The following is a 24,612-nucleotide window of genomic DNA, read 5'->3' on the forward strand; positions in this document are numbered from 1 at the left end:
TATGCGATTTGAATGTGATTTTTTTTATTTTTGGCTGCAGACTCACACCCCGCTTTGTTTATGGAGTGAGTGATAATTTGCTATGAAGGCGGGGTGTGATTAAGGTTTTAATTCACAATTTGGTGTTTATTAATTAACTAATTATATAGGGTGTCAGTTATCACTCAGAGCCACCGTTGGTGCCTTCCAAAAGTGATTTTTCTCTTCAAAAAGTATTTTAATTATGAGATTCTATCATTCAAAATTTTAAATTTATCTTAGTAGCATCTGAGTCGCTGTTGTACAAGTGAACTAGATCTATACAAAAAGTTTTAGACAATTACTTGGGTCTCTTAATTGTGCAACAAATAAAAGTGGTTGTGTAATTTAATCAACCATCAAAAATTTTCTAATCTTTCTCTAATTAAAAACTAAAGATTAAAACTTAAAAAAAAAAAAAATGAAAGAACCGTTTTTGGGGGCTAAATTGTCACCGAGGAGAGAGAGAAGAATATATGTATTAAAAAGTTAATTATGAGATACAATTTTAGATGCTTAAAATTTGTTAGATAATTTTTTGAACTTGTAATTTTACCAATACTTTTTATTTAATATTAGGACATCAGACATTTTTTTTTCTTAAGTTAAAACGATTTTAAATTGTTTATTTAAAGTTAATAGAAAATTTAAAGAAATAAAATTTATCACCCATAAATCTCATATATATATATTTATAATTATTAAAAAACTAAATTATTTAAATATATGTTCCAAAGAATGTTAAAACATACTTGAGTAAAATTCTTCCTTCAAGATTAGAGTTGTAGTTTAGTGATAAGTATTGACTTTGATAAGTTTTAAGATCTTAAATTCAAGTTTCTTTGAGTCTTATTTCTCTATAAAATTATAAGTGGTATAAATCTTACTTGTAAAAAGGTGTAGAACTTTTTCTCACCCCATATTTATTTTATTAAAAAATCTTTATTGTTGCACAAACAAACAAGGATATTTACGAGTTGACTTGATGATACTGATCTAAAATTAAACTAATTTTCATCATGTTCATAAAATTCAAGATTGAATTAATCCAAAAACAAAATCCAACCAATTCAACGGCCCTAACGCCACCCAGCGGCCACTTTTTTTAATTTCATTGAACCCACCACTCCAGTGACTAATTTTTTTTCAATTTGTTGTTATTTTAGTTTAATTCTACTTCTTTTTTTTTTTTTGTTATCGTTCCAAGATAAAATTATGTCACTTTTAATTAATTTGTAATAGATCAGGAAACGTTGTAAGATTGATGGGAGAAGTGAGTTTATAGAAAATTACAAGTATAGGGATTTCAAAACCAATTCTAGAATACAGAAAACAAAACATGCATCATATCTGATGTATGTGCATCCAAAAGAGACCCTTTCAATCCTAATCCCATAAGGAGTAGAACTTTTTCTTTCTTCCACCCACACGCCATGTTAATCCCTTTTAAAGAATCATGATTTATTCTACAAACAAAGCAAAAAGCAAAGTTGTTGGGCAGACAGACTAGGAAATTGGGCGCCTCATTACATATATATATATTATATATATATTTTTTTAGGGTGTTTTGGACAAAATAGCAAATGGGTCCTGATTTGGTGAGGCCTGAGAGTGAGATTAAGGTAACAGGCAGTCACTCTCACCAGTGTTTGGAATTGGATATGATGGTGATGTGGTGATGATGATGATGAGCCTCTTTTTGACCCTTTCCAACTCTACCCGCCCACCGAAATTATTCCATTGTCATCCGCCCATCTCTTTACTAGAATTTTAATATAATATGACAACATAATTTCCCCACCCTCCCCTGTGTTAGACGACAGTTAAAATGAATGGTTAGGCATGCATGGAAATAAGATATATGTATGTTTACAGTAAGTAAATTGTGATATGATATGATATTGAATATATTATGTATCATCCCTTCCTTGTAATTATGAGAAAAGTCCTCTCTTTCTTCTTCTAACTTTGTTAATAAATGGGACACCAAAGCCCATAGATATATAAATTCACAGCCGCAGACAGATTTCTTATTATAGTGCTCTCTCTGACATATGATCCGCTAGTTTGGATAAGATTGCCACATCACCCCCCCCCCCCCCCCCCCCCCCCGCCCTCTCTCTCTATAAAAATGCCTGCCCGCTGCGGCCTTATATATTCTTCATCTGGATCGTGTCCGTTGGGGTACATTGGTTGTTTTTGTTTTAGATCTGGGATTAGTTTCTGGTTGAAGAGAAGAGAGGAATTGAGGAGGAACAAGAAAGATGTTGGCAATATTCAAGCAGGGATTGGCCGATCCGCCAAAGGAGCTGAACAGCCCAGCCTCCTTGCGATCTTCCAAGAAGCCAAAGCTTCCCCAAGACATTCTCAAGGATTTCTTGGCCAATTGCAAGTCCAAGGACGCTCTCTCCATTGCCTTCGCAAACAATGCCTTCCTCGCTTTTGCTCCTTCCGATAGCTCATCCTCCTCCACTGATCAACAACAGAGGTAACCCACCTCCCTCCCTCTCTTCCTCCCCATCTTTCTTATGATAATTATCAAATAGAGATCATCATCATGATGTAAGCAGCATATATGTGTGTCCAATTACCAAAAAGGCACATCATGTAATGATAAACACGCCTATTGGAGCTTTAATTTCATTCTTGGCCCTTGAAATTCTCTTTGCTTTGCTTTATTTGATCACCACCTAACAATACCATGCATAAGATTTGCAGGTTGTTTTGTGTTGTGGATGGGATATACTGCATCTTCATAGGGAGCTTAAATAACCTATGCAGCCTCAACAGGCAGTATGGGCTGGGCAAGGCCAATGAGGCCATGTTTGTGATAGAGGCCTACCGGACCCTCCGGGACCGAGGCCCGTACCCGGCCCACCAGGTCCTCAAAGAACTGGAGGGGAGCTTTGGGTTTGTGCTCTTTGATGTAAAGGCTGGAACTGTCTTTGTTGCACAGGCAAGCCTTCTTCCATCCTCTATAAAACAGAAGACAGTATTTAATTACATACATATTTTTGGCGTCATTTCCCTTCGAATTATCTGAAGTTTCTAGGAAAAAATTGGTGGGCAGGGTGCAAATGAAGCTGTGAAGTTCTACTGGGGGGTAGGAGCTGATGGGTCTGTTGTGATCTCTGATAACCAGAGGGCTATGAAGGATAGCTGCGCTAAATCGTTTGCCCCTTTCCCATCTGGTAATGTGATTTGCTTCTTTTGCTTGTATAATGTGCACGCCAATTCTAAACATGTTTAAAGACAATTAATTATGTCCAACCTTACTCATGTAAGAAAAATTCACTTTACAACATGAAGACACCAAGCCTTATTTGTTGAGAACCTATACAACTGAATAAACCAATAAAACCGGCCTGTCTTCGACTTATTTGACCAGTTTATACACATTCCGATCTGTTTTTCAAGCGGACCGGCTTGGTTCCGTAACTAACCAGATCTGGTTTTAGTAACTATAGAACCAAGACCAAGCCAATAGCCTATGTTACCAATGGATGCATGAAATTGGAATCTTAATTTTGGGTGTTGGTGAATGGTGCAGGGTGCATGTACCACACTGTGAGGGGCCTGATGAGCTTTGAGCACCCAATGAACAAGATGAAAGCCATGCCTAGGGTTGACAGTGAAGGCACCATGTGTGGGGCCTACTTCAAGGTGGATGCCTTTTCAAGGATGAGCAGCATGCCAAGGGTTGGAAGTGCAGCCAATTGGGCGACTTGGGGACCCTAAGCCTCAACTGGACTAATTAACATTGACCCAAGAGTCCAAGACTCGGCGCCTCTTCCTCCTTTTGCTGGCTGGCTTTGTTTTTTTGTTTTTTTGTTTTTTTTCAGATTTCTGCGATGCTCTCCTTTTGCTTGTTTCTCTTTCTGTAGCCGTTCCCCGGTGTAAATTTGGCTTGGCACTCTTTTTAACACATGCAAAAGCAGTGCTCCTTCTCATGCTTATTATTTTTCAACCATATCAACTCTATCCCTAATCAAAAAAATCTCACGAAATCATGAAAAACCCAATTAACAATTATAATTTAATTATTTTTAAAATATAATAGACAACTTTTAATTGAAATATGAAAATATAGTGATTTAGTTGACTCTTTTTAAAGTACAATAATCTATTTGACTCTTAAATTAAAATACAATTCTTTATTTGACACTTTATCTTTAACTGTCAGACCACACAAATAATAAGAATGCATGAACATGTGACAGGTTTCTGATAGATGAAATCAGGTGACAATAAAACGTTCATATAGATTGAGGCTATGATACAGAAGCACACATCAAGTTGGTCAGTTAAAATCTGTCTCATTTGTATACAAGTACACTAAAATTGGACTTAACTCCAAATGTACTCTCAGAGATGACACACCGGGAAAAAAGCAATCTGCCCATCCAGATAATACACCATTGTTCCGTCCATGGGAAAAAAAAAAAAAAAAAAAATTCTGATACCTAAGCAGGAAAAAATAAATAAATAAAACCATCAAGTTTCCGATAGGAACTTCAACAAGGAAGAATTTTGTCGGGCCTGCCTTTTATTGGAATGGTAGGTCTTTCCTTGAAAACAAGGGCCAAGAATCCGACTTCCTGGGGCAGTACATAATATCAAAAGAGAAAATGTTGCCCTAGACAACTTGCAGAGAATCTGGTTGATGGTTCCAATTTGTTTGAACAAATGAAGCTTTAGACAACAAATAGCCATATCATGACATCCAATGCTCATCCAAAGCAGCTATCCCCACCAGAAGAGCAACCAAAACTGCCTCCGCTCTGCCATCAATTGCTAGTCCACCAACTAAACTAATCCAAATTGACAAATATCTGCAGCATGTAAATACAACAAATCAGGATTTTATCACGAGTCTCGGAGAAAGCGAAAGCAATGGTCTTGAAACTGCACAGGAATCAGTCTGATGGAACTAGATGAGCATCCAACAATGTTAAAAGGGGGCAAACATTCTCATGGGAGATCCAGCTAGGGAGGAAACTGATTAAGTAGACTTTGCTGAACTGGTGTCAAGAACATCAACTTAAAGCAGTTACAGAACCCTGTTTGTTTACTACATAACAAGATTACTCACCTCCAAATCTGACAAAGAGTCATACGTTCTCTTCTCTTTTGTGTCAAACACTGTTATGCCAGCAATTTTCTGAACCCCTAGTTTCGTAGCAATTAGATTCTGCAGAAAAGCATGGTTAAGGAATCGCTTAGAAATGATGCAAAAAGCAGTTAATGGTAACTCAAAGATACATATTAGCAGTTTAGGCAGAAAATCACCACGATGCTACCGGGGTTCCAAGAAACTTTAGACAAGGAAAAATAGTGGGAGATGCAAATATCACACCAATTACTTAATTCACTCACGGCCTAACTCAAGAATTTCCACCACCCAGGCAATGAAGTATGTGGACTCTTACTGCTGTTTAATATATCTCACACAATACTTTTCCATATTAACCTTTCCCCCTCAATTTTATTAGCTTGGCAATTGAGCAAATTATTCTCACCATTCGGAAACTTGTAGAATTAAATGCTTCCACCTGAGGTAAAGCCTGCACATGGGTGTCAAAATTTACACATCAGTATCACACAATAACATTGTCAATGGGAGGATGACAGCGAGATGAATCTCCCATGTTTGAGCTTGGTCTGCTTTTTAAGCTTAAAGTTGATATCCTACAAAAATGTTAAGTTCATGACTTCCATTTTGGGTTTTGAATGAGAGCTAAGGTATATGTCAGAGCCTTCATTTTTTTTTTTTTGGCAATAATTATGCTTGAGAAGCTTGCCAGAGGAAAAAGAAAATGCTTGAGGCAAATGCAACATTGTGACTTAAGATAATTAGAAGTACACTAGAGAGTGGCATTTGGCATTACCAAGGCATGTGCCAAATAACATTCTCAATAGAATTTCCCTTTACCACAACTAGGAGGGATTAGCAAATAAGGAGGATGAAGAAAGCCTCAAATGTTTTACCAGTGTCTGAAGACCATTAACCATAACAACCTTCTCATTAGGTTCATCACTTTGTGATAACCAGACCTCAAAGGGACCCATCACCCTATCTGTCTGGTTTACAAGATTCAAGTGAACCTACAAAAGCATAAAGCAAATCAAGTTAATTGCATAACCTAAAAGATGATAATATTTTATTGGAGAATATTCATCAAAAAGAAAATGATTGGAGAATATAAGTAAAAGAGGTGAAATAAGATGAATATTTAGTTTTTATCATCACAATCAAAATTTTTAGCCAACTGCACCTAATGAGATTAAGGCTTGATACATTGTCATCAAAATTTTTAGCCAACCGCACACAATTTATGAACTCTTAACAAATAAAAGGTATACATTAAACAGTAAACATGTTAAAGAACAAGTTACCAGCACAATAAAGCAATAGTTTTTGCACAGAAGCAAACTGTTATTTACAGAGATCTCATTTACCAAAAGTAGTGTGAGCAACTCAGGGTGGCATGCCTATTGTGGAAATTACTTATCTTGTAACCTTGCAAGTGAATCATTTGAAAGATGTACCTATTCAAAAGCAAATTGTACTATTTCTTCTGCAAAGCAAATAAACAGTCTATTCCAATTAAATTATACAATAGACTATACTAGCTACAGTTCCTCCAAGGAAGTAGTCCTCTTGAATTTAAAGATGGATGCTAAGACTGTCTATGTAGACGCGGTATTTTATAGGTTACCAGTTCTGAAGTGACAACCAGATTGCATTCATAGATGCATAAACCAGATATGATTAATGCCCATTCAATACAAAAATAGTGGTAGGAAGTGGTTTTCGTCAACCACTGAATGCCTACACTATGTTTGTTAGTCTCAGTTCATCATACTTGTACCCACTTTCCAGCATTGAAGATAGTCCAACCTCCATGAGAACAAGGCCAAAACAGGACAACTACTCAAAAGGAACTGAAACACTGCTGGTTTTATAAAAACAAGACCAGAACTAGAATTTAGAGCTTGAATATGCTCTTCAGATAACCAAATGGGCGTCATCCAAATGATTGGACAACACATCATTAACAAAAAGGAAAATGATATACAACCAGGCTTGTCAAAAAGAAAATGACATACAACCAGAACTTCTACACAAACAGACTGTCCAAGATTGTGTGGCAGGTAATGAAATTTGAATTTGAGGTGAAGTGTAGAAGAAAGGACCATAGTAAGTCGCATCATTTTACATAGAGCTATTTTTAACGCAGAGAATGCGAACTTGAGCAACTCCTTTAAACAATCAAAAGTGGTGACTCAAATATTTTTAGTTAAAAGAATGTTAAACAAAGATGAAAACTATGAAATTTTTTATGTTTTCCCTGTCAGTACAGGATCTTTAGATATTAGAATGGAGGATCGGGTTTAACAGTTAGCAGAGTTTCATTAAAAGATTGCTACCATGGAAGATCACTATGGATTACGGCCCACATTCGTATGATAAAATATATTAGAATATGTATTTCAATGAAAGGAAAAGGTGTATATTCTGATAATTGTTCTGGATGCTGAAACAAAAAGGTTTTCAGGGAGAAGAGCTACTGGTGAGACACATATCAGCAAATTAGGGATTGAAGACGGCTAAAGGGGCTATCTCCATACTAGTAACAGGATAACTAGTTATTTAAATCCGTTCAACTTAAATTCCTTCCTCTGTTTTTTGGAATCTTTTCTTGACTAATCGAGAAGCTGCCTTACATCATTAACCTGCCATTTTTCTGTATATCATGCCACATCTAAGCCTGGTGAATCATTTTTTTCCCACAGGTGAGTCCAGTTAGGTATTGGTTTAGATCTTGCAAAATTACCTCAAGCTTAACAGTATTAGTTTGGCAACAAGCAACTGATACAATTGAAGGAGGAAGAATGATTCAAAATTACAAAGAACATTATGTCATTCTCATTGTAAACTCTGATGCATAACACATCACATAAACAAATAGAAGCTTACCAAAAAGGGCTTTTCCAGGATGATAACTGATGGCACTTCTACTATCTGTAGCTCGATCTCCTTGTATGTGATTGGCTGCAGAATAAAACCTTTTAGATGTAAAATTAAAAAGCATGTCCAGTATATAATGTTTAGCAAAAAAGTTACATGCTTTAAGTGAAATCAATGAAAATGTCCTAAATTGACACTGATAACCCAGCTATTGACTCCTTACAACTGGAAGACATGACAATTTAATTCTATACAAGTTTTCTTCCTCAATGATTACTGTAGAAACAGACTAAATTCTTTCATAAAATCGTATGAATGATACAGCCCCTATTAATAGAGAACTAGAGTACAACATAGGAAAGATTACATATACAAACAATAAGGAAAGCTAAGCTATACAAGATACAAAAGATCAAAGATACAAAGGATCTAGAATAGGAAAGTATTTAAATTTGGATGAATACTTTCCAAAACACTAAAGATTAGATCAGTGTAAAATCAAGAAAGAATTGACTAATTGATCATAGCCAATTATCTTGTGATCCAACACTCCCCCTCAAACTGGTGAATGATCTATCATTCTCAGCTTACCTATAAGCTCTTTGAATCTCTTGGTAGGCAGACCCTTTGTCAATATATCAACCAACTGATTTTCAGAAGAAACAAAAGGTATACAAATCAACCTAGCCTCCAATTTTTCCTTTATGAAATGCCAATCTATCTCAAGATGTTTTGTGCGATCATGTTGCACTAGATTATATGCACTGCTGATGGCTGACTGGTTGTCACAAAATAGCTTGATTGGACCATGACTAGGAATCCATAGATCATCCAAGACAATCTTTAGCCACAACAATTCACATAGACTAAGAGCCATAGCTCAAAATTCAGCTTTTGCACTGGATTTAGCCACTATACTTTGCTTTTTACTTCTCCAGGACACTAAATTTCCTCCTAAGAACACACAATAACATGTTGTAGACCTCCTATCCACAAGAGAACCCCCATAATTAGCGTCTGTATATCCAGTAACAGATAAGTTCTCTCCTAATTTGAATAGAAGGCCTTTTTTAGGTGTTACCTTTAGATATCACAAGATCCTTCTCACTGTCTACATGTGCTCTTTAGTTGGACTATGCATAAATTGACTCACCAAGCTGATGGCAAATGCAATGTTCGATCTTGTATAGGATAGGTAGATATTATAAAGGCCAATTTCAAGAAACTGCAATAAAAGACACTGAAAAGGACTGAGATTTTTCAGCACTTTAGAAGGAACCTGGTTAATAAGATAGGTGACAGTTAACACACACTCACCCCAAAAATATTTAAGAGCGTGATGGTGATGTAGAAGGGCTCGAGTAACATTAAGTAAATGTCTCATTTTCCTTTTAGCAACCCCTGTTGTAGAGTATCAACACAAGAACATTCATGGATGACACCTTCTTGTTGAAAGAACAAATGTAGATGTTGATTAAATTAATCTCTTGCATTATTCGCTCGGAATCTTCTAATAGAAACTCCAAATTGAGTGGAAATTGTCCTATGGAATAGTGGTAGGATTTTGCTAATGGTTGTCTTATCTTTTAATAGATACATTAAAGTTATTCGTGTGCAATTGTCAATAAATGAAATGAACCATCTAGCCCCAAAACAATTGGGAATTCTAGCTGGTCCCCAAACATCATAATGCACCAAGGAAAAGGGAATGGAAGAGAGTTTATTCCTAATAGAATAGGATACCCGATGATGTTTAGATAACTCACACACATCACAATGAAAATTAATAATATCTAAACTCTGAAATAGAGAAGGAAATATAGTCTTTAATAAGCTGAAAGGTGGATGTCTTAATCAAAAGTGCTAAAGCCAAGCATCTGTCTTGGTGGGAGTAGGTTGGGATGAACAAGCGAGAACAGATTTATCCCCTATAGAAAGCTCATACTCTCTCTGTAACTAGTACAGCCCATTCTGTTCCTTAGCAACACCAATCATCTTTCCCGAGTTCAAGTCTTGAAACACACAAGTATAAATAGAAAAAACCACATGGCAGTTAAGGTCTTAGTAAGCTAATGAACTGAGATTAAGTTGGTAGAAAGGTCAAGCATATGAAGCACATGCTGGACAGAAAGAGAAGAGTTCAAAAACACACTTCCCTATCCTGCTATAGGAACTATATGGCTATTAGCTACCGTTATTCTTTTGGAACTAGCTACTGGTTTATAGATTGCAAAAGCATTTAGGTCATAGGTCATGTGGTTAGTAGCTCTGAAATCCAAGATCCATAACTCATTCTTAACAGTGTGTGAGGCAATAGAAGACTCAATTGAAGTACATACCTGTTTGAGCTAGAAAGCATGGTCCACCTTGAATGGTTTTAAGAAAAGACTTTAGCTACTCTCAAGGCATAGGTCAAGTGGCGGACAAGTGATATGTTAGGGTTAATATCAGTAGATCACGAGTTCGATACTCGGCTTAGGCAAGGGGCAAGGGCCAAAGGCCCGCCTGCGATTTACCTCCTCTATCGAAATCAAGGGTACGAGCGGTGAGGGACAGCGCAAGGCCGGTAATCCCAAGAAAAGACTTTAACTTACTTATCTCTTCAGCATTCAATTCTCCCAGATCAGAAGTGGCAGTAGAATCAGCCTTTTCTGTAGTTTCCTCCTGCTTTTTAGTTGTAAGGTGAACCTTGGCTTGATTCCAAGACTGCAAGATTCTGAATCCTCCCATCTTATTCAAAACAATTTCTTTTGCATGCAACTTGAAGCATGTCTCTCTAGTATGCTACGACTTCTTGCAATATAAACACAATAAACCTTCTTTGTTATGCTGCTTAGATTGGAAAACATCCCTCCCTTGTTGTGATTTAGTCCAAGATCCTTGCATCGTGTTGGACACCATACTTGACCCCTTTGGTTTATGATCATTAAACATTGCTATCCTCCGATGTTCTTAACTGGGAATTATGAAGAACACCTCATTTAGAGATGACAATTTTTCTCAACTAAGAATCTATACCCTTACTTGATCATACTCAAGATTAAATCCTATCTCTTCCAAGCATGAAAGTCAAAATAACATCATATTCACTACACACCATTTTAATGTCCTGATAATGGTCTAACTCAAGCCAATATTCATTCATCCTATTGTAGTAATCAGTTACCAACAATGACCCTTGCTTAGTACTACTAATTTTTGTTTTAATCTCAAAGACAACATATGCATCTTGCATCTTAGAATAGGTTCTCTTAACTATCTCCCAAATACCCTTGGTTGTAGATAGAAACATATAATTCTAGCTTACCTCTGGTAGCATCAAACTTCAAAGCCATGACACTAGCATTGAATCCTCTATATCCCAAGCAGCAAATGCTGGATCAAAAGTCTTGGGTACTAGTCCAGTAAGGTGAGCTATTTTCCCACGACTCTTCAGGAATGTTCTCAAGAATTGAGACCTTGGAGGTAATTTCCATCATCTAGGTGGTATGAGTGATGCATCCTCGGTAATTCACCAGTGGGAGCCACTTGGTTGCTCAAACGGAATAGCATCTCCCACAGAGATGGGAGGAGTTGTTTCAAAGATTTATGACATGATATAGAACTATAAAAAAAATTGGCAAAGGAAAAACACAACAAAGGAAGACAATTGTGGCAATGAAGGCTCATAGTAGACGAATCGAAAGAACGATGTATAGCTTTGATACCATGTAAAAACAGACTGAAATTCTTTCATAAAATCGTATGAATAATTCAGCCCCTATTAATAGAGAACTAGAGTACAACATAGGAAAAATTACATATACAAACAATAAGGAAAGCTAAGTTGTACAAGAAACAAAAGATCAAAGACACAAAGGATCAAGAATAGGAAAGTATTTAAATCTGGATGAATACTTTCCAAAACACTGAAGATTAGATCAGTGTAAAATCAAGAAAGAATTGACTAATTAATCATAGCCAATTATCCCGTGATCCAACAATTACATTGCACACAACCCTCATCCCCACTTCCTTAGACTAAACCCATCGGAAAGAATCAAACTGGTTAGAGAAGGTTAAAGTAAGAAAGTAAAGAGACAGCCACATTTTGGTGAACATTTGTTATCGGGGGCAGTGGTTCAAGGTATATTTAGCATGGGATAAATGATAGAACTCTTCTCAAAATTTGATTGAACTTTCACTCAAAAACAGTAGGAATTCCTCACTTACAGTAGCTTCAACAATGGATGTAGCAAAAACAATGAAAGAAAAACCAAATAGGCCTATTCGAGAGGGCCTCTCTCTCCCACGACTTCTCTAACAGAATTTTCCACCCCTCTCTCTCCTTCTCTTCTCCCTTATATACTTACTCCTCCCACTCGTTCCAGCCACATGCTAGAATATTCTCTTCTAACTAACTTGTGACTTTTTTTTTTAGCCTTGGGTCATTTACTTGGTTGCCCCCCCCTTGTGGTCCCCCCCCCCCCCCCCACCCCTTTTCCCCTCCTCCTTTCTCCTCTGATACGTTTGTTTAATGGGAGTCCTAACAACACTCTCGCCCATAAGTCGCACCTTGTCCTCAAGGCGAAATTCTGGAAATTGAAGAAGAATCTGATGGTATGGCTCCCAGGTTGCTTAAAATGGGGGCAGCCCCTTCCATTGAATAAGGACATCAAGGTTCCTTAGATTTTCCTTTGTGCCTGGCCTTATTCCCAACAGAAATTCCGGAGACACTTTCATTTCCATCTCGGCTGAGAGCTGATCAGGGATTTCGAGGGTTTCCCTAATTGCTCCTTCCGCCTTGCGCAGCTGCGACACATGGAACACGGGATGGATAGCACTAGAAAGGGGTAAGGACAGCTTGTAGGCCACATTCCCGATCCTCTTCTCCACTGGAAAAGACCCATAGAACCTGGGTGATAACTTCTCATTCAATCTCTTAGCCAATCTCTTTTGTCAATAGGGCCGAATTTTTACATAAACCATATCTCCCACATCAAATTGCACATCTCGCTGCTTCCTATCAGCTAACTCTTTCATCCGAGCTTGAGCCTTCAACAGTTGGGACTTTAATTCATCAAGAATGGAGTCCCGCTCCAACAACTGCTGTTCGATTGCTGAAACTGTTGTAGTACCCCTCTCAAATCTCAATAATGGGGGAGGTTCACGCCCATATACAATCTGGAACGGAGTTAATTTTGAAGCTGTATGAAATGAAGTATTGTACCAATATTCAGCCCATGGCAACCAACTGCACCACGCTGTAGGTTTGGACGAGCAGAAACAGCAAAGATAAGTCTCCAACATGTGGTTTAGGACCTCTGTTTGACCATCAGACTGTGGGTGGTAGGAGCTGCTCCTGTTCAATTTAGTGCCTTGCAATCCAAACAACTCTTCCCAAAAGTGACTAACAAAAATTTTATCCCTATCGGAGACAATTGAGTTTGGAACCCCATGTAACCTGACAACCTCCTTCACAAAAATCCCTACTATGCTTGCTGCTGTGAAGGGATGTTTTACAGCAAGGAAATGTCCATATTTGCTTAATCGGTCAACCACCACCAATATTGTATCTTTCCCCCCTGACCTTGGCAGCCCTTCAATGAAATCCATAGACACATCCTCCCAGATTTGGCTTGGAACTGGAAGCGACTGCAACAACCCACCAAGTGATAATGCTTCGTATTTATTTTGTTGGCACACAGAGCAATCTCGAACATACTGTTGAATATCTCTCTTCATTCCCACCCAAAACATGTTCGAAGAGATCCTTGTAAAGGTCTTGAGAACCCCGAAGTGGCCTCCAATTCGACCATCATGCCCCTCCTTCAGTATTAATGGAATCAAGGTGGAGCCTTTACAGCTTCCCTTTGAACATCAAGTGCCCATCCACCAAGGTAAAACCCGACTTTCGCATGGGATCAGCCTTCACCTCCTTAACTATTAGTTGGAGTGGCACATCCTCCTCCACCTCCTTCTTAAGTTGGTCAAGTTGCACCACTCGAGGAACGATGAGAGTCAATAATGAAATGAAAGATTGGAGACGTGAAAGGGCATCCGCTGCCCGATTCTCCAACCCGGGTCGGTATTGAATCTCACACTCATATCCCATCAACTTCATGACCCATTTTTGGCACTCCGGACTGATCTCCCTTTGTTCCATTAAAAACTTTAAGCTTCGTTGATCTGTTCGAATAACAAATTTCCTCCCAATCAAATAATGTCTCCACTTCCTCACCGCAAATACCATGGCCATCAGCTCTCTCTCATACACAGACCTTTGTCGACCTTTGGGATTTAGGGAATGGCTGAAAAAAGCTATAGGTCGTTGCTCCTGCATCAAAATAGCCCCCAACCCATGCCTGGATGCATTAGTTTCTACCACAAACTCTTTGGAAAAATCTAGTAAGGCCAACACCGACAGTTTGGTCATCGCTCCTTTAAGAGATTGAAAGGCATGTTCTGCAAATTCATCCCAAAAAAAATTCCCCTTCCGAAGGCAGTCTGTCAATGGCCATGCTAGCTTCCCATAATTCTTCACAAACCTCCTATAATACCCCGTAAGGCCTAAGAATCCCCGAAGCTCCCGTAAGGACTTAGGACTAGGCTAGTCCACGACTGCCTTAATTTTTGAATCATCCGCAGCCACCCCTTCGTGAGAAATGACGTGTCCCAAGTACTCAATCTTTCGCTGCCCAAATTGACACTTCTTTGCATTGGCATACAGCTGATGCACTGCTAACAACCCCAAAACGCACTTCAAATGTTCCTTGTGCTCAGCCATATCCTTGCTATAAACCAAAATGTCATCAAAAAATACCAAAACAAATTGCCTCAGTTGTTCCTTAAAGATCTCATTCATCAAGGATTGAAATATGGCGGGGGCATTGGTTAACCCAAACGGCATAACCAAAAATTCATAATGTCCTTCATGTGTGCGAAAAGCGGTCTTAGGAATGTCCTTAGGACTGATTCGTATTTGATGATATCTCGATTTTAAGTCCAACTTGGAAAAAACAGAAGCCCCATTCAATTCATCCAACAATTCTTCAACAATTGGAATGGGAAATCTATCAGGAATTGTTACCTTATTTAAAGCTCGATAGTCAACGCAAAATCTCCAGCCACCATCCTTCTTCTTAACCAACAACACCGGGCTAGAAAATGGACTAACACTCGGCCGGATCAGCCCTGCTGCCAACATCTCCTTAACCAGCCTCTCGATCTCATTTTTTTGAAAGTGGGGATACCGATAAGGTCGAACATTCACTGGTGGTACGCCTGATTGCAGTGTAATCACATGGTCTCGCTTTCGATGCGAGGATAGACCCCCCGGCTCCCCAAACACATGTTTGAACTCCATGAGCAGCTTCTGCAAGCTGTCTGGAACTGCCCCTCCAGCCTTGTTTTCAGCAGCAATCAAGCTGCCCAATTCAAGTAACACCCCTTCCCCATTTTTCCTGAATGCCTTCATCATTGATTTCAAGGTTACCAAGGTCTTACTAAGACTGGGATCCCCATGCAGTGTCACAGTAGCTCCCCCTGCCTTAAATCTCATCACCAATGAGCCCCAATCAACTTGTGTCTCCCCTAAGGAAGCCAACCACTTCATTCCGAGGATCACATCTGAACTCCCTAGCTCCAATAGCAGAAAATCCTCCACTATTTCCATATTCTGCAGCCTTAAGACCACCCCCTTACACACCCCCGCCCCTTAAACAGCCATACCCGACCCCATAATCACCCCATAACCTTTTGTCTGTGTCCTGGTCAGCCCTAAATTCTGCACTAATTCAGCTGCTATAAAGTTATGAGAAGCCCCACTATCAATTAAGACCACCACCTTTTGTCCCCCCACTTCCCCTTTTACTTTCATGGTTTGCGGAGGGGTTAATCCCACAACCGAGTTAAGGGATAGCTCCACCACCTCCCTTAATTTGACCTGGTCTCCCCCTTCCCCTGATTCATCCCTTGTTTCAGTCTCCGGCACATCTTCTTCTTCCTCATCCCTTTCCTCCTCATAAATCACTATTACTTGCAGCTCCCTATTCTTGCATTTATGACCCACCGAATACTTATCGTCACAATGGAAACATAACCCCTTCGCCCGTTTGGCCTGCAACTCACTCTCACTCAACTTCTTGAAAGGAGGAGTGCTCCACTTACCTACGGCTGATAGCCGATGTGAGGTGGCAGTGCTGGTTGTCGCCCACTTCGGCTGAAGGTTGGTTGTTGGAATGTAAGGGGCTGATACCTGAGTTGGGTTTGATCCCAAGTAACCCCCACGGACCACCCGATTCCTCTCCTCAATCCGTTGGGCCAACTCCATCATCTGCTCCAATCCGTTTGGCCGCAATACCCTCATCTCCGCTCGAATGTCCGTCCTCAGGCCATTTATAAAGTGACCCTCAAGGAACGCGTCTGGCAGCTCTTCAAGGGACGAAGCCAACGTTTCAAAGCAGAGGCGATAGTCCTTGACGGACCCGGTCTGCCTAAGCGCGAGGAACCTCTCCTCCGCTGTGCCTTCTTGAGTCGATCAGAATCGACTTACCAGCAGCACCTTGAGCTCCTCCCAACTCCTCACTCGCCATCGCCTTTGCTCCCATTGAAACCAGGCGAGCGCGGCCCCTTCAAAATAGAGCGCGGCCGAGTCCAGTTTCTCTGGGTCGGCCAAACGATTCACAGCGAAGTAACGCTCCGCCCTAAAGACCCACCCATCAGGGTCGTCTCCCTCAAATAGGGGCATCTCCAAACTCCAGCCCCTAGTCTCCAGCCTTCCGAAGCCTTTGGTCACATCGCCTTCGTCTCTGGCCCGTTCTCTCACCCCCGGTGTCTCGTCCATGGTAAAAGAAGAACCCATGGGTACATTGTCCTCTCCTCGTTTCCCCTTTCTATCCTTCTCTTGCGACTCCCACTTCTCTATCAATAAGTTGAATTGGTCCAGCATCCTCGTCATGTTCTTCTCTATGTTATGCACCTTCTAGAATTCATTCCTCATAGAATCCAACCCGACTTGCAATCCCTCCATTCGTCCTTCTATCTGCCGTTGATAATTCTCCAACCTCCCCTCTAACTCGCCCACTCTCTCAGAAACGGATATCCCCATGAATCAACGCTCTGATACCAAATGATAGAACTCTTCTCAAAATTTGATTGAACTTTCACTCAAAAACAGTAGGAATTCCTTACTTACAGTAGCTTCAACAATGGATGTAGCAAAAACAATGAAAGAAAAACCAAATAGGCCTATTCGAGAAGGCCTCTCTCTCCCACAACTTCTCTAACAGAATTTTCCACCCCTCTCTCTCCTTCTCTTCTCCCTTATATACTTACTCCTCCCACTCGTTCCAGCCACATGCTAGAATATTCTCTTCTAACTAACTTGTGACTTTTTTTTTAGCCTTGGGTCATTTTACTTGGTTGCCCCCCCCTTGTGGTCCCCCCCACCCCTTTTCCCCTCCTTCTTTCTCCTCTGATACGTTTGTTTAATGGGAGTCCTAACAGATAAGTGCATCAATTCAAATGAAATAAATCCATCCAAACATAAACCTACTAGACTTGTCAACAAGATTGTAAAAGATCCTTAAAGAAAATCCTCTCTCATTAAGTTACCGGCTATTCCAAAAAATGTGAATCAATGTAACAGCCATTCCTTGGGCATGTCTATCCATGTGTTTGGAGGAGCACCGTGTGAGTTTCTAATATAGTATTTTCAGAAATCAATGCGGAGAAATTATTATAGATATGACAGCAGTGGGCAAAAAGGAACCCTCCTCTTTATTGTAGTGATCAACAGATTAGGAGATAGCAGAAAGCAGTTGAAGTTGTTTCAACTGCAATTATTACAATTACAATAGTTGGTAACAATCCACTACAACTAATATAAGTTGTTAGTAGAATCAGTTACAAATGTAACCAATTAACCGCTGAGGATAGCCATATTTAAGGCAATAACACCTTGTACTGAGATATTATGAATGAATTGATTTCAAGATCTATCATTTTTTCTGTATCCATTCTCTATTTCCGTCTATTTTTCTCTCTGTTGTCTCCCTAATTTCTCTCATTTCTTCTTCCACGACTGCCAACTAGAAACCCTAGATTCAAAACCTAGGGTCCTAACATTTACATCTGCAGTTCAGAATATTCACTTACACTGCCAAGAATCTGCTGTGTCTGCAGACGCCCTGGTTCACCCAAATTGGTGCGCCATGTAATCTGAAGTTTTCCAAGCACATTGCTTCCATCAACTTTCATTTGAGCAGGCCCTTGAGAAGATGACTTCAATTGGTACAGATAGTAGTGAATTCCTCCCCCGGATTTTATGAGAATGGGAGGCTTGAATATCTCTCTGCCGGACCAATATAACATGAAAAGGTCAGGGTAAACAACAATGCAAGTAGATAAAAATGAAGTCACAATACGGCTACAATGAAATATTGCAAGAGAACATGTAATGGTCTTTCAATAAATTAGTCACCACCTAGTCAAAGCACTTTTCTCTGACTCATGATCATCAGCTTTAAGGACTGTTGCACTCCATTGTTGAGCTGGCTCAAAGTCAACTTGGTCCATATAAAGGTTTGATTTTGTATGATTTTCAAAGCAAGCCTCCAAAAATGTAGTTTCCTGTGATTCAAGGGATGTGGCTATGATAGAAAGGATTAATATTAAACAAAAATTTCTTAACATGGATTGGACCTCTTATTACCAAAAAAGAAGAAAAGATTCATTTACTTCATGGCCTAAAATGAATAAAAGGACATCCCCAATGCATGAGGCTCCTATCTTTGCAAGGGTTGGGAGAGGGTCATTTCTCTGCACAACCTTGCCCTTGCTTTTTGCAAAGGGCTATTTTCATGACTCAAACCTATGACCTTTCAGTCACAAAGGAGAAACCATATATTGCTCCCAAGGATTGCCCTCATGCTCTAAAAAGAGCAAAGAAACAAACTAAGCATATTATCCCAATCAACGTAGAAAGAGCTAGACAATGACTAAAAACATTGAAATGGAGGCCATATGACCGCCCGATTATTCTATTGGCCATAAGATGCTTAAAAGGAGTTAGAACATCACATCTCATCAATGTGAAAAGTTTCAAAAAGAAACAAAATGATTTAGATGATAGAAACCGAAAAAAATCATGTGTCGCCTACTAGTTTGGTTCCAAAGTCTAATCATAACCTAAGAAACTGAAGCTGGCATCAGACAGAAACCCCACCAATCCTGTGGTCAATAATGAAAGGACAGATGTGAACACACACCCCAATCAAATCTGAACTGCTTAGTTTCATAACTTCACACTCATAAGCTAATAACTAGCTAGATATGATCATTGACTCACACTAAAGTTTTCAATTGATATCAACATACCTTGACAATGCGGACCTGCATAGGTAAAATAAAAATTAATTATGTTTCAGAAAATAAACAAGATACATAACAAAGACAAGGATCACTTGTGTCAAACCAGCATTCCAATCAGAAAGCATCTCCCAAAATTTGTTAAGCATAGCCATTTCTATCAAAATGAATTTGATTGACATAAAAAATACTTTGGCCAGTGTGGAGGTCATGAGGTGATACCTTTGTCCTAACTGAAAGCGGATTTGAAACTATGAACTTAAAGAACTGCGGAAGATATTTACGCTCACCATCACCATCATTGTACATGGCAGTGCAGACAAGCCTGAACAAAATGGAGCAACATTAGACAGTCAGACTAAAATACAGCCAAAATAGAATGCCAAACCTTAAACCCTAAACTTCACAACCAAGACAGAATGATAAGCAAATAGCAAAAAGATGGGTCATGTTAGCAAGTTACATCTTACGTGTGTGCACCAAGTTCTTTCACATCATGTTCCACGATGAAATCATAATGGCCTCCAGCACGTATTGATTCAACAGGTGATTTTGATGTATCTAAAAGCAATATTCTCTGCCTTTCTGTTTGAATTTCAGCCTGCAACCAATTAAATATGAGAATTTCAGACACTACTCATATAGAATTGTCTAAGATTCAGCTAGAAAATTCATAAACAACAAAGTAATTGTTTTCCAACTAAGTGCCAACCCATGTTCTCCAAGAAATTATTCGAAGGTTTTCTCCCTAGTTTCTTGTGACCAGTGTTTTGAAAAGCGCTAAGCGCACTTGAGCGCAAAAGACCTACAGAGCTTAAGCACAAAACAGCAAAGTGAAGTGCATGCTTAAGCAAAGTGAAGCGAATATAAATAAAATAAAGAGTACAAAATTTTATAAGCAAAAAAAATTTATATTTTATAAAAACGAGGGTTGCAAACTTAACAAAAGGTGAGATACTATTTTTCATTTATATTTTATACTAGTTTACAAGTTCATGCAAGCAACCATAGCAAAAACACATGGGGGAGATATAAAAGAATACAATCTAGCTAGTTACTTGTCCTGATGGAACTTGGAAGACAAATTGGTTTGAACTCTAAGTTGAAAGGATCTGAATATGCTAAGGCTTCTTTTTTAATTTTTTATTTTTGATTTTGTTGAGTCTTCTTTTGTTTTTTGTAAAAGTTTGGCAAAAAAAAACCATTCTATTTCATTAACGTGATTTATACAGAGGATTAAATAGAAGGATAAGGAAAAAAAAATCATCCCTAATTTACAACAATTAGGAATCAATCATCAATCGCTAATTTACACCTAATTACATGTTTCCTTCAATATTTGATACTTGGTAAATACAGCTGAGTTTCCTTTTTTTTTATTAAAAAAATTTATATATGATTTTGTTTAGATCTTTCTAAGATTTGATAATAGCTTTTTTGGGGTACAGTTTCCATACAAGCAGCCATGCTATTGCAAAATTTAAACAAATCAACCATTCATATTGTGTGATAAGAAAAACCAAGCATATTTCTAAAGCGCTCTTTATTGTGCTTTGGAGCTCAAGTAAAAGCGCAACTTAAGCATGCTTTGCCCTTAGCTAAAGTTGCTGAGATTCACAACAAAAAAGGCCCAAGCATGCTGCGCTTAAAGCGCACTTTTTTAAACACAGCTTGCAGCTATAGAAGATTAGTAAAATGTACATAACAGGATGCATATTTGAACTCAGGACAATCTCAAAAGATCCTCTCATTTAATGGGGTATTGAATTTAACACCTATTCTCAATTTTAGACTGACAATTTTGAAACAAACATTTTCTGAAAGTTTAATCAATATGAAAATCAAAAATCATTGCAAAAGGCATACAATCTACTCATCAAAAGAATGTGCAAGAAACACAACAAGAGGCACTGGAAGGTAGAAACCAGGTGGAATAGGATCAACTTGCTGTTCATCCATACAATCCTTTCACAAATTTCATATTTCACCACCAAGAAGGAAAGATGGGGGCGGGGGAACGTCTTTTCTCAGTGATTGAGATTCTTAAATTCATTATTACATCCATTTACTTTCTAGATAAAAAAGAGGAAAAATCAGATGGAAAAAACAACACATACATCTGTTAACTAAAAAAGCAATAATCAATAACCACGAGCGAAGCTCAATGATTAAACAATAAGCATCAGCATGATGAGCGGATCAGTAATCAGAAACAAACAGGGCAATGAATTATCTTCGATGCTCCATCATGACCAATGGTATCATGAAATACATACAGATATGTATACTGCACGGGTCATCTGAAATGAGTTTGCTAAGAAGAGTCATTTATATGTATTTACCACTTCTGAAAATGTATGAATTATATTATCCAAACAGGTTATCAGGCAGTTGGCATTGCACTATTTTCTGAAGGCGACAAACTTACAATGATAGGCTTTCCACTTTGCAAGATATTCACAATCTAATTAAAGTAGTAACCACGCCATAGTTGTGCCACTGCAGACACTCTTTTCTTTTGTCAGACAACCACAATTACTACTAGACTATAATCCGCAAAGTCATTGTTTAGTACACGATTCAGGAGAGCGACCACCTTAATTACAACGTCCCTGACTTCGAAATTGGAACTGTTGTTGATACTGATGTAACTGCAGAAAGTCTCTCCCAGGTAAATTGCCCTGCCAATTCAAATCGCATCATCAAAAATCGAAATCTCAGGGTCTCCAATCCATCAATACATAATACACATAGAGAGAGGGAGGGAGAATGAGACCCGAAGGCCTGGGGGAGGACGAGGAGGCCGGGGAGGCCCATGGCGTCGGAGGGGTGGTGGAGGAGGAATCGGGAGCGGTAGGTGAGATCGCCGGAGGCGTCGGAGGGCTTGGCAGCAGTCGAGAGGGTGGGGTTAGAGAGAAGGCGAGGGAGGTGAGAAGCGGCGGCGGGGTCGTCGAAGAGGTCTTCGCCGGCGATGAGATCGCAGGGATCGAACCGGAGGGGGTTGTCGACCTGGAGTGAAGGCCGGCACAGCCTCATCACTCGGAACGCTAGCGAGTGCTGTACCTGCCTGTTACTGCTCATCTCTCTCTCTCTCTCTCTCGCTCTATGTGTGTGCGTATATATATGTAATGAAGTAGTAGTGATGAAGGTACAAAACCCAAATGGATGGAGAGAGAGAGAGAGAGAGAGAGAGAGAGAGAGACGTGTGATGTTATGAGGTTCCATGATTCGGAGGGTTTTGGTAAGGCTGTGTTTGGGAGGGACTCGGAAACAAAGAAAATATGTTTCTATCCCATTTCATTTTCATCCAATCCAATTTCATTACTTTTCCAGCTTTAAAGGAGAAGAATAGTGGAATTATATAGATTTTTTTTTTGTTTTAAATTTGAGAGAAGGGAATGAAAGTAATAAAAAAAAAAATACTTTCATAGAGTTATGAAAAATGTATACTGTTCCGTTATTTTTTTTTGTTTTTTATTTTTTAAATTTGAGAGAAGGGAATGAAAGTAATAAAAAAAAAAAATACTTTCATAGAGTTATGAAAAATGTATACTGTTCCATTATTATGCAACAAAGGTTAATTATATATATATATATATAAATTTATAAAAGTATATATTCCTATTTACTTTTTTTTCGATTTAACTCTCTTTAATTTACAGAGGTAAAAAAAATGTTATTTAAAGGAAAACACATTTCCATTTAAACAGTGAACCTCTATGAGTTTGAACCCAACAAATCCATTCCACCTTTTTTTTTCTTTCTTTCAGTTTTTTACCATTACCCTCTCTCCAAATGATAGAGGGAAGCAATGTCTATAAAATCATAACTATCATGTTGATAAAAAGGAAGAATGAAAAAACACAGGTAACCCTAGACTAGACGTGACCTGAATCTTGAATTGTTCATCTAATTTTGAATTTGATAAAATTATACAATCAAATGAGAATGCTATGACTGAGAACCACAGTTCCAATTGAATGAAAAAAAAAAAAAAAAATTTAAGTTAGATTTGATTAGGGCCATTTGCCCAAATCATTTCTACTTCTCATTTGAAAATTAAAATTTATTACTTAGTTATTGAAAACATTAGAATTTAGATTCAAATTTAAACCTAAAAAAAGATTTAAAATGATACCCTACGAAAGTATAGTTTAATATGAAAAAACTTAAAATATAAACACTTCAAATGACAAAATTCTAAATAACATTATTCAAGGTTTCTACATCCAAATGCTATATCTACACATTCATCTTGCACCGCTCAAGTATTTACATTTCCAAATGCTCTCATCTTCTAAGTTTAGTTAAGCTTTAGCTCAAAACCCGTGTTTGATCCCAAATAATAAAAAGGCGCAGCAAATGGAATAACAACAAGGCCTTGGCTCTCCTTCGAATTTGAACTAGCCAGCCAGCCAGCCTGGCCAGAGATCGATCACAGCGACCACGTAATCGGCTTTTCTTTGAAGTTTACAGTCAAAAGGATATACAACCTGCACCAGTTAGAACAAAGAGTTTTAGAGGAAGGCATGACTTTCATTTGACAAGTTTTGACGACTGGAATCTGAAAACAGAGATGTAAGTACGAGCTTTTAGGACAGCCCGAATAATTTGCACGATTACATTGTAGATCTTCATATATATATATCAAATCCTTTTGATATTTATGGGATCAAAAAGTAAGATAAAAATTATGAATTTTCGTCCTGCCACATGTTGTTTCAGCTTAAAACCACTCTTTTCATCCTTAAAAATTAACATCCTCAAAGTCATTCCAACTTTCTGTTGTGCCTCAGAAGCTTGATCCGAGATCCCTTGGTGAGATGCAGGGATGTCTCTGAGTTTGCGCTTAACTAAGCCACTAAACGCTCGTTATGACCGGAATGAACTGCCCTCCATAATCCATTTGGAATGATCACAGTACACCAAATTATGGAATGAGGTTGTAAGAAAAAAAATAATAATCTATTTAAAGTTGAACAAAAGAATAGCACAGTAAGAAAGCATCTCACAAGGTCGGCCAGAACAACTCTTTGGTGAACTCCAACGGGTAAAGTTAGGTTGGTCTGGGTTTGATTACAGGACCCAAGCATCAACCAAAAAGTAGGCGATTACTAATTTTCCAGCTATGCGGCGATGCCGTGAACGGGCAGATTCTTGGAACTAATACACCCACTTCAACAAATACTTAGGTCTGGCCTATGCTCTATTTGTTGGGGTTCTAAAATCCTAACATGAAGTAATTGTCCAGAAAGAAGAATGAAGCAAAATAG

General features: G+C 38.6%; 3 protein-coding genes across 10 annotated transcripts in view; 1 reads left to right on the top strand and 2 right to left on the bottom strand.

Annotated features, from left to right (window-relative positions):
- The first annotated feature begins 2,170 nt into the window (after positions 1-2,170).
- LOC127794593 (stem-specific protein TSJT1-like) lies at positions 2,171-3,972 on the top strand. The gene is made up of 4 exons (XM_052325829.1): positions 2,171-2,506; positions 2,737-2,974; positions 3,089-3,209; positions 3,569-3,972. Exons 1-4 carry the CDS (start codon positions 2,283-2,285, stop codon positions 3,754-3,756), a joined length of 771 nt encoding a protein of 256 aa, XP_052181789.1. The 5' UTR covers positions 2,171-2,282; the 3' UTR covers positions 3,757-3,972.
- Positions 3,973-4,260: 288 nt separating this feature from the next.
- Positions 4,261-22,546, bottom strand: LOC127794592 (uncharacterized). The gene is made up of 12 exons (XM_052325828.1): positions 22,116-22,546; positions 21,936-22,020; positions 19,810-19,940; positions 19,562-19,664; positions 19,349-19,363; positions 18,456-18,601; positions 18,128-18,323; positions 8,000-8,074; positions 6,007-6,123; positions 5,538-5,582; positions 5,111-5,209; positions 4,261-4,850 (listed from the first exon to the last, which is right to left on the bottom strand). Exons 1-12 carry the CDS (start codon positions 22,418-22,420, stop codon positions 4,830-4,832), a joined length of 1,338 nt encoding a protein of 445 aa, XP_052181788.1. The 5' UTR covers positions 22,421-22,546; the 3' UTR covers positions 4,261-4,829.
- A 946-nt stretch (positions 22,547-23,492) lies between these two features.
- Positions 23,493-24,612, bottom strand: part of LOC127794277 (mediator of RNA polymerase II transcription subunit 16) — a 44,056-nt gene continuing 42,936 nt past the window's right edge. For all 8 annotated transcript variants that reach the window (XR_008021593.1, XR_008021592.1, XM_052325252.1 and 5 more), the window contains one exon: positions 23,493-23,832. The gene's annotated coding sequence lies outside the window, so the exon portion shown is untranslated. The remainder of the gene's footprint in view (positions 23,833-24,612) is intronic.

Source organism: Diospyros lotus, chromosome 2 (genome assembly GCF_014633365.1).
Source record: "Diospyros lotus cultivar Yz01 chromosome 2, ASM1463336v1, whole genome shotgun sequence".
Taxonomy (NCBI): domain Eukaryota; kingdom Viridiplantae; phylum Streptophyta; class Magnoliopsida; order Ericales; family Ebenaceae; genus Diospyros; species Diospyros lotus.

Excerpts from the sequence above, each read along its gene's own strand:
- LOC127794593 (XM_052325829.1), top strand. The coding sequence starts at position 2,283 with ATGTTGGCAATATTCAAGCAGGGATTGGCCGATCCGCCAAAGGAGCTG. Across the intron at positions 2,507-2,736 it reads TCCACTGATCAACAACAGAG|GTTGTTTTGTGTTGTGGATG; the intron begins GTAACCCACCTC and ends TAAGATTTGCAG. Across the intron at positions 2,975-3,088 it reads GAACTGTCTTTGTTGCACAG|GGTGCAAATGAAGCTGTGAA; the intron begins GCAAGCCTTCTT and ends ATTGGTGGGCAG.
- LOC127794592 (XM_052325828.1), bottom strand. The coding sequence starts at position 22,420 with ATGAGCAGTAACAGGCAGGTACAGCACTCGCTAGCGTTCCGAGTGATG. Across the intron at positions 19,941-21,935 it reads TCAGGGACGTTGTAATTAAG|GCTGAAATTCAAACAGAAAG; the intron begins GTGGTCGCTCTC and ends AATTGGTTGCAG. Across the intron at positions 19,665-19,809 it reads AAAGAACTTGGTGCACACAC|GCTTGTCTGCACTGCCATGT; the intron begins GTAAGATGTAAC and ends CATTTTGTTCAG.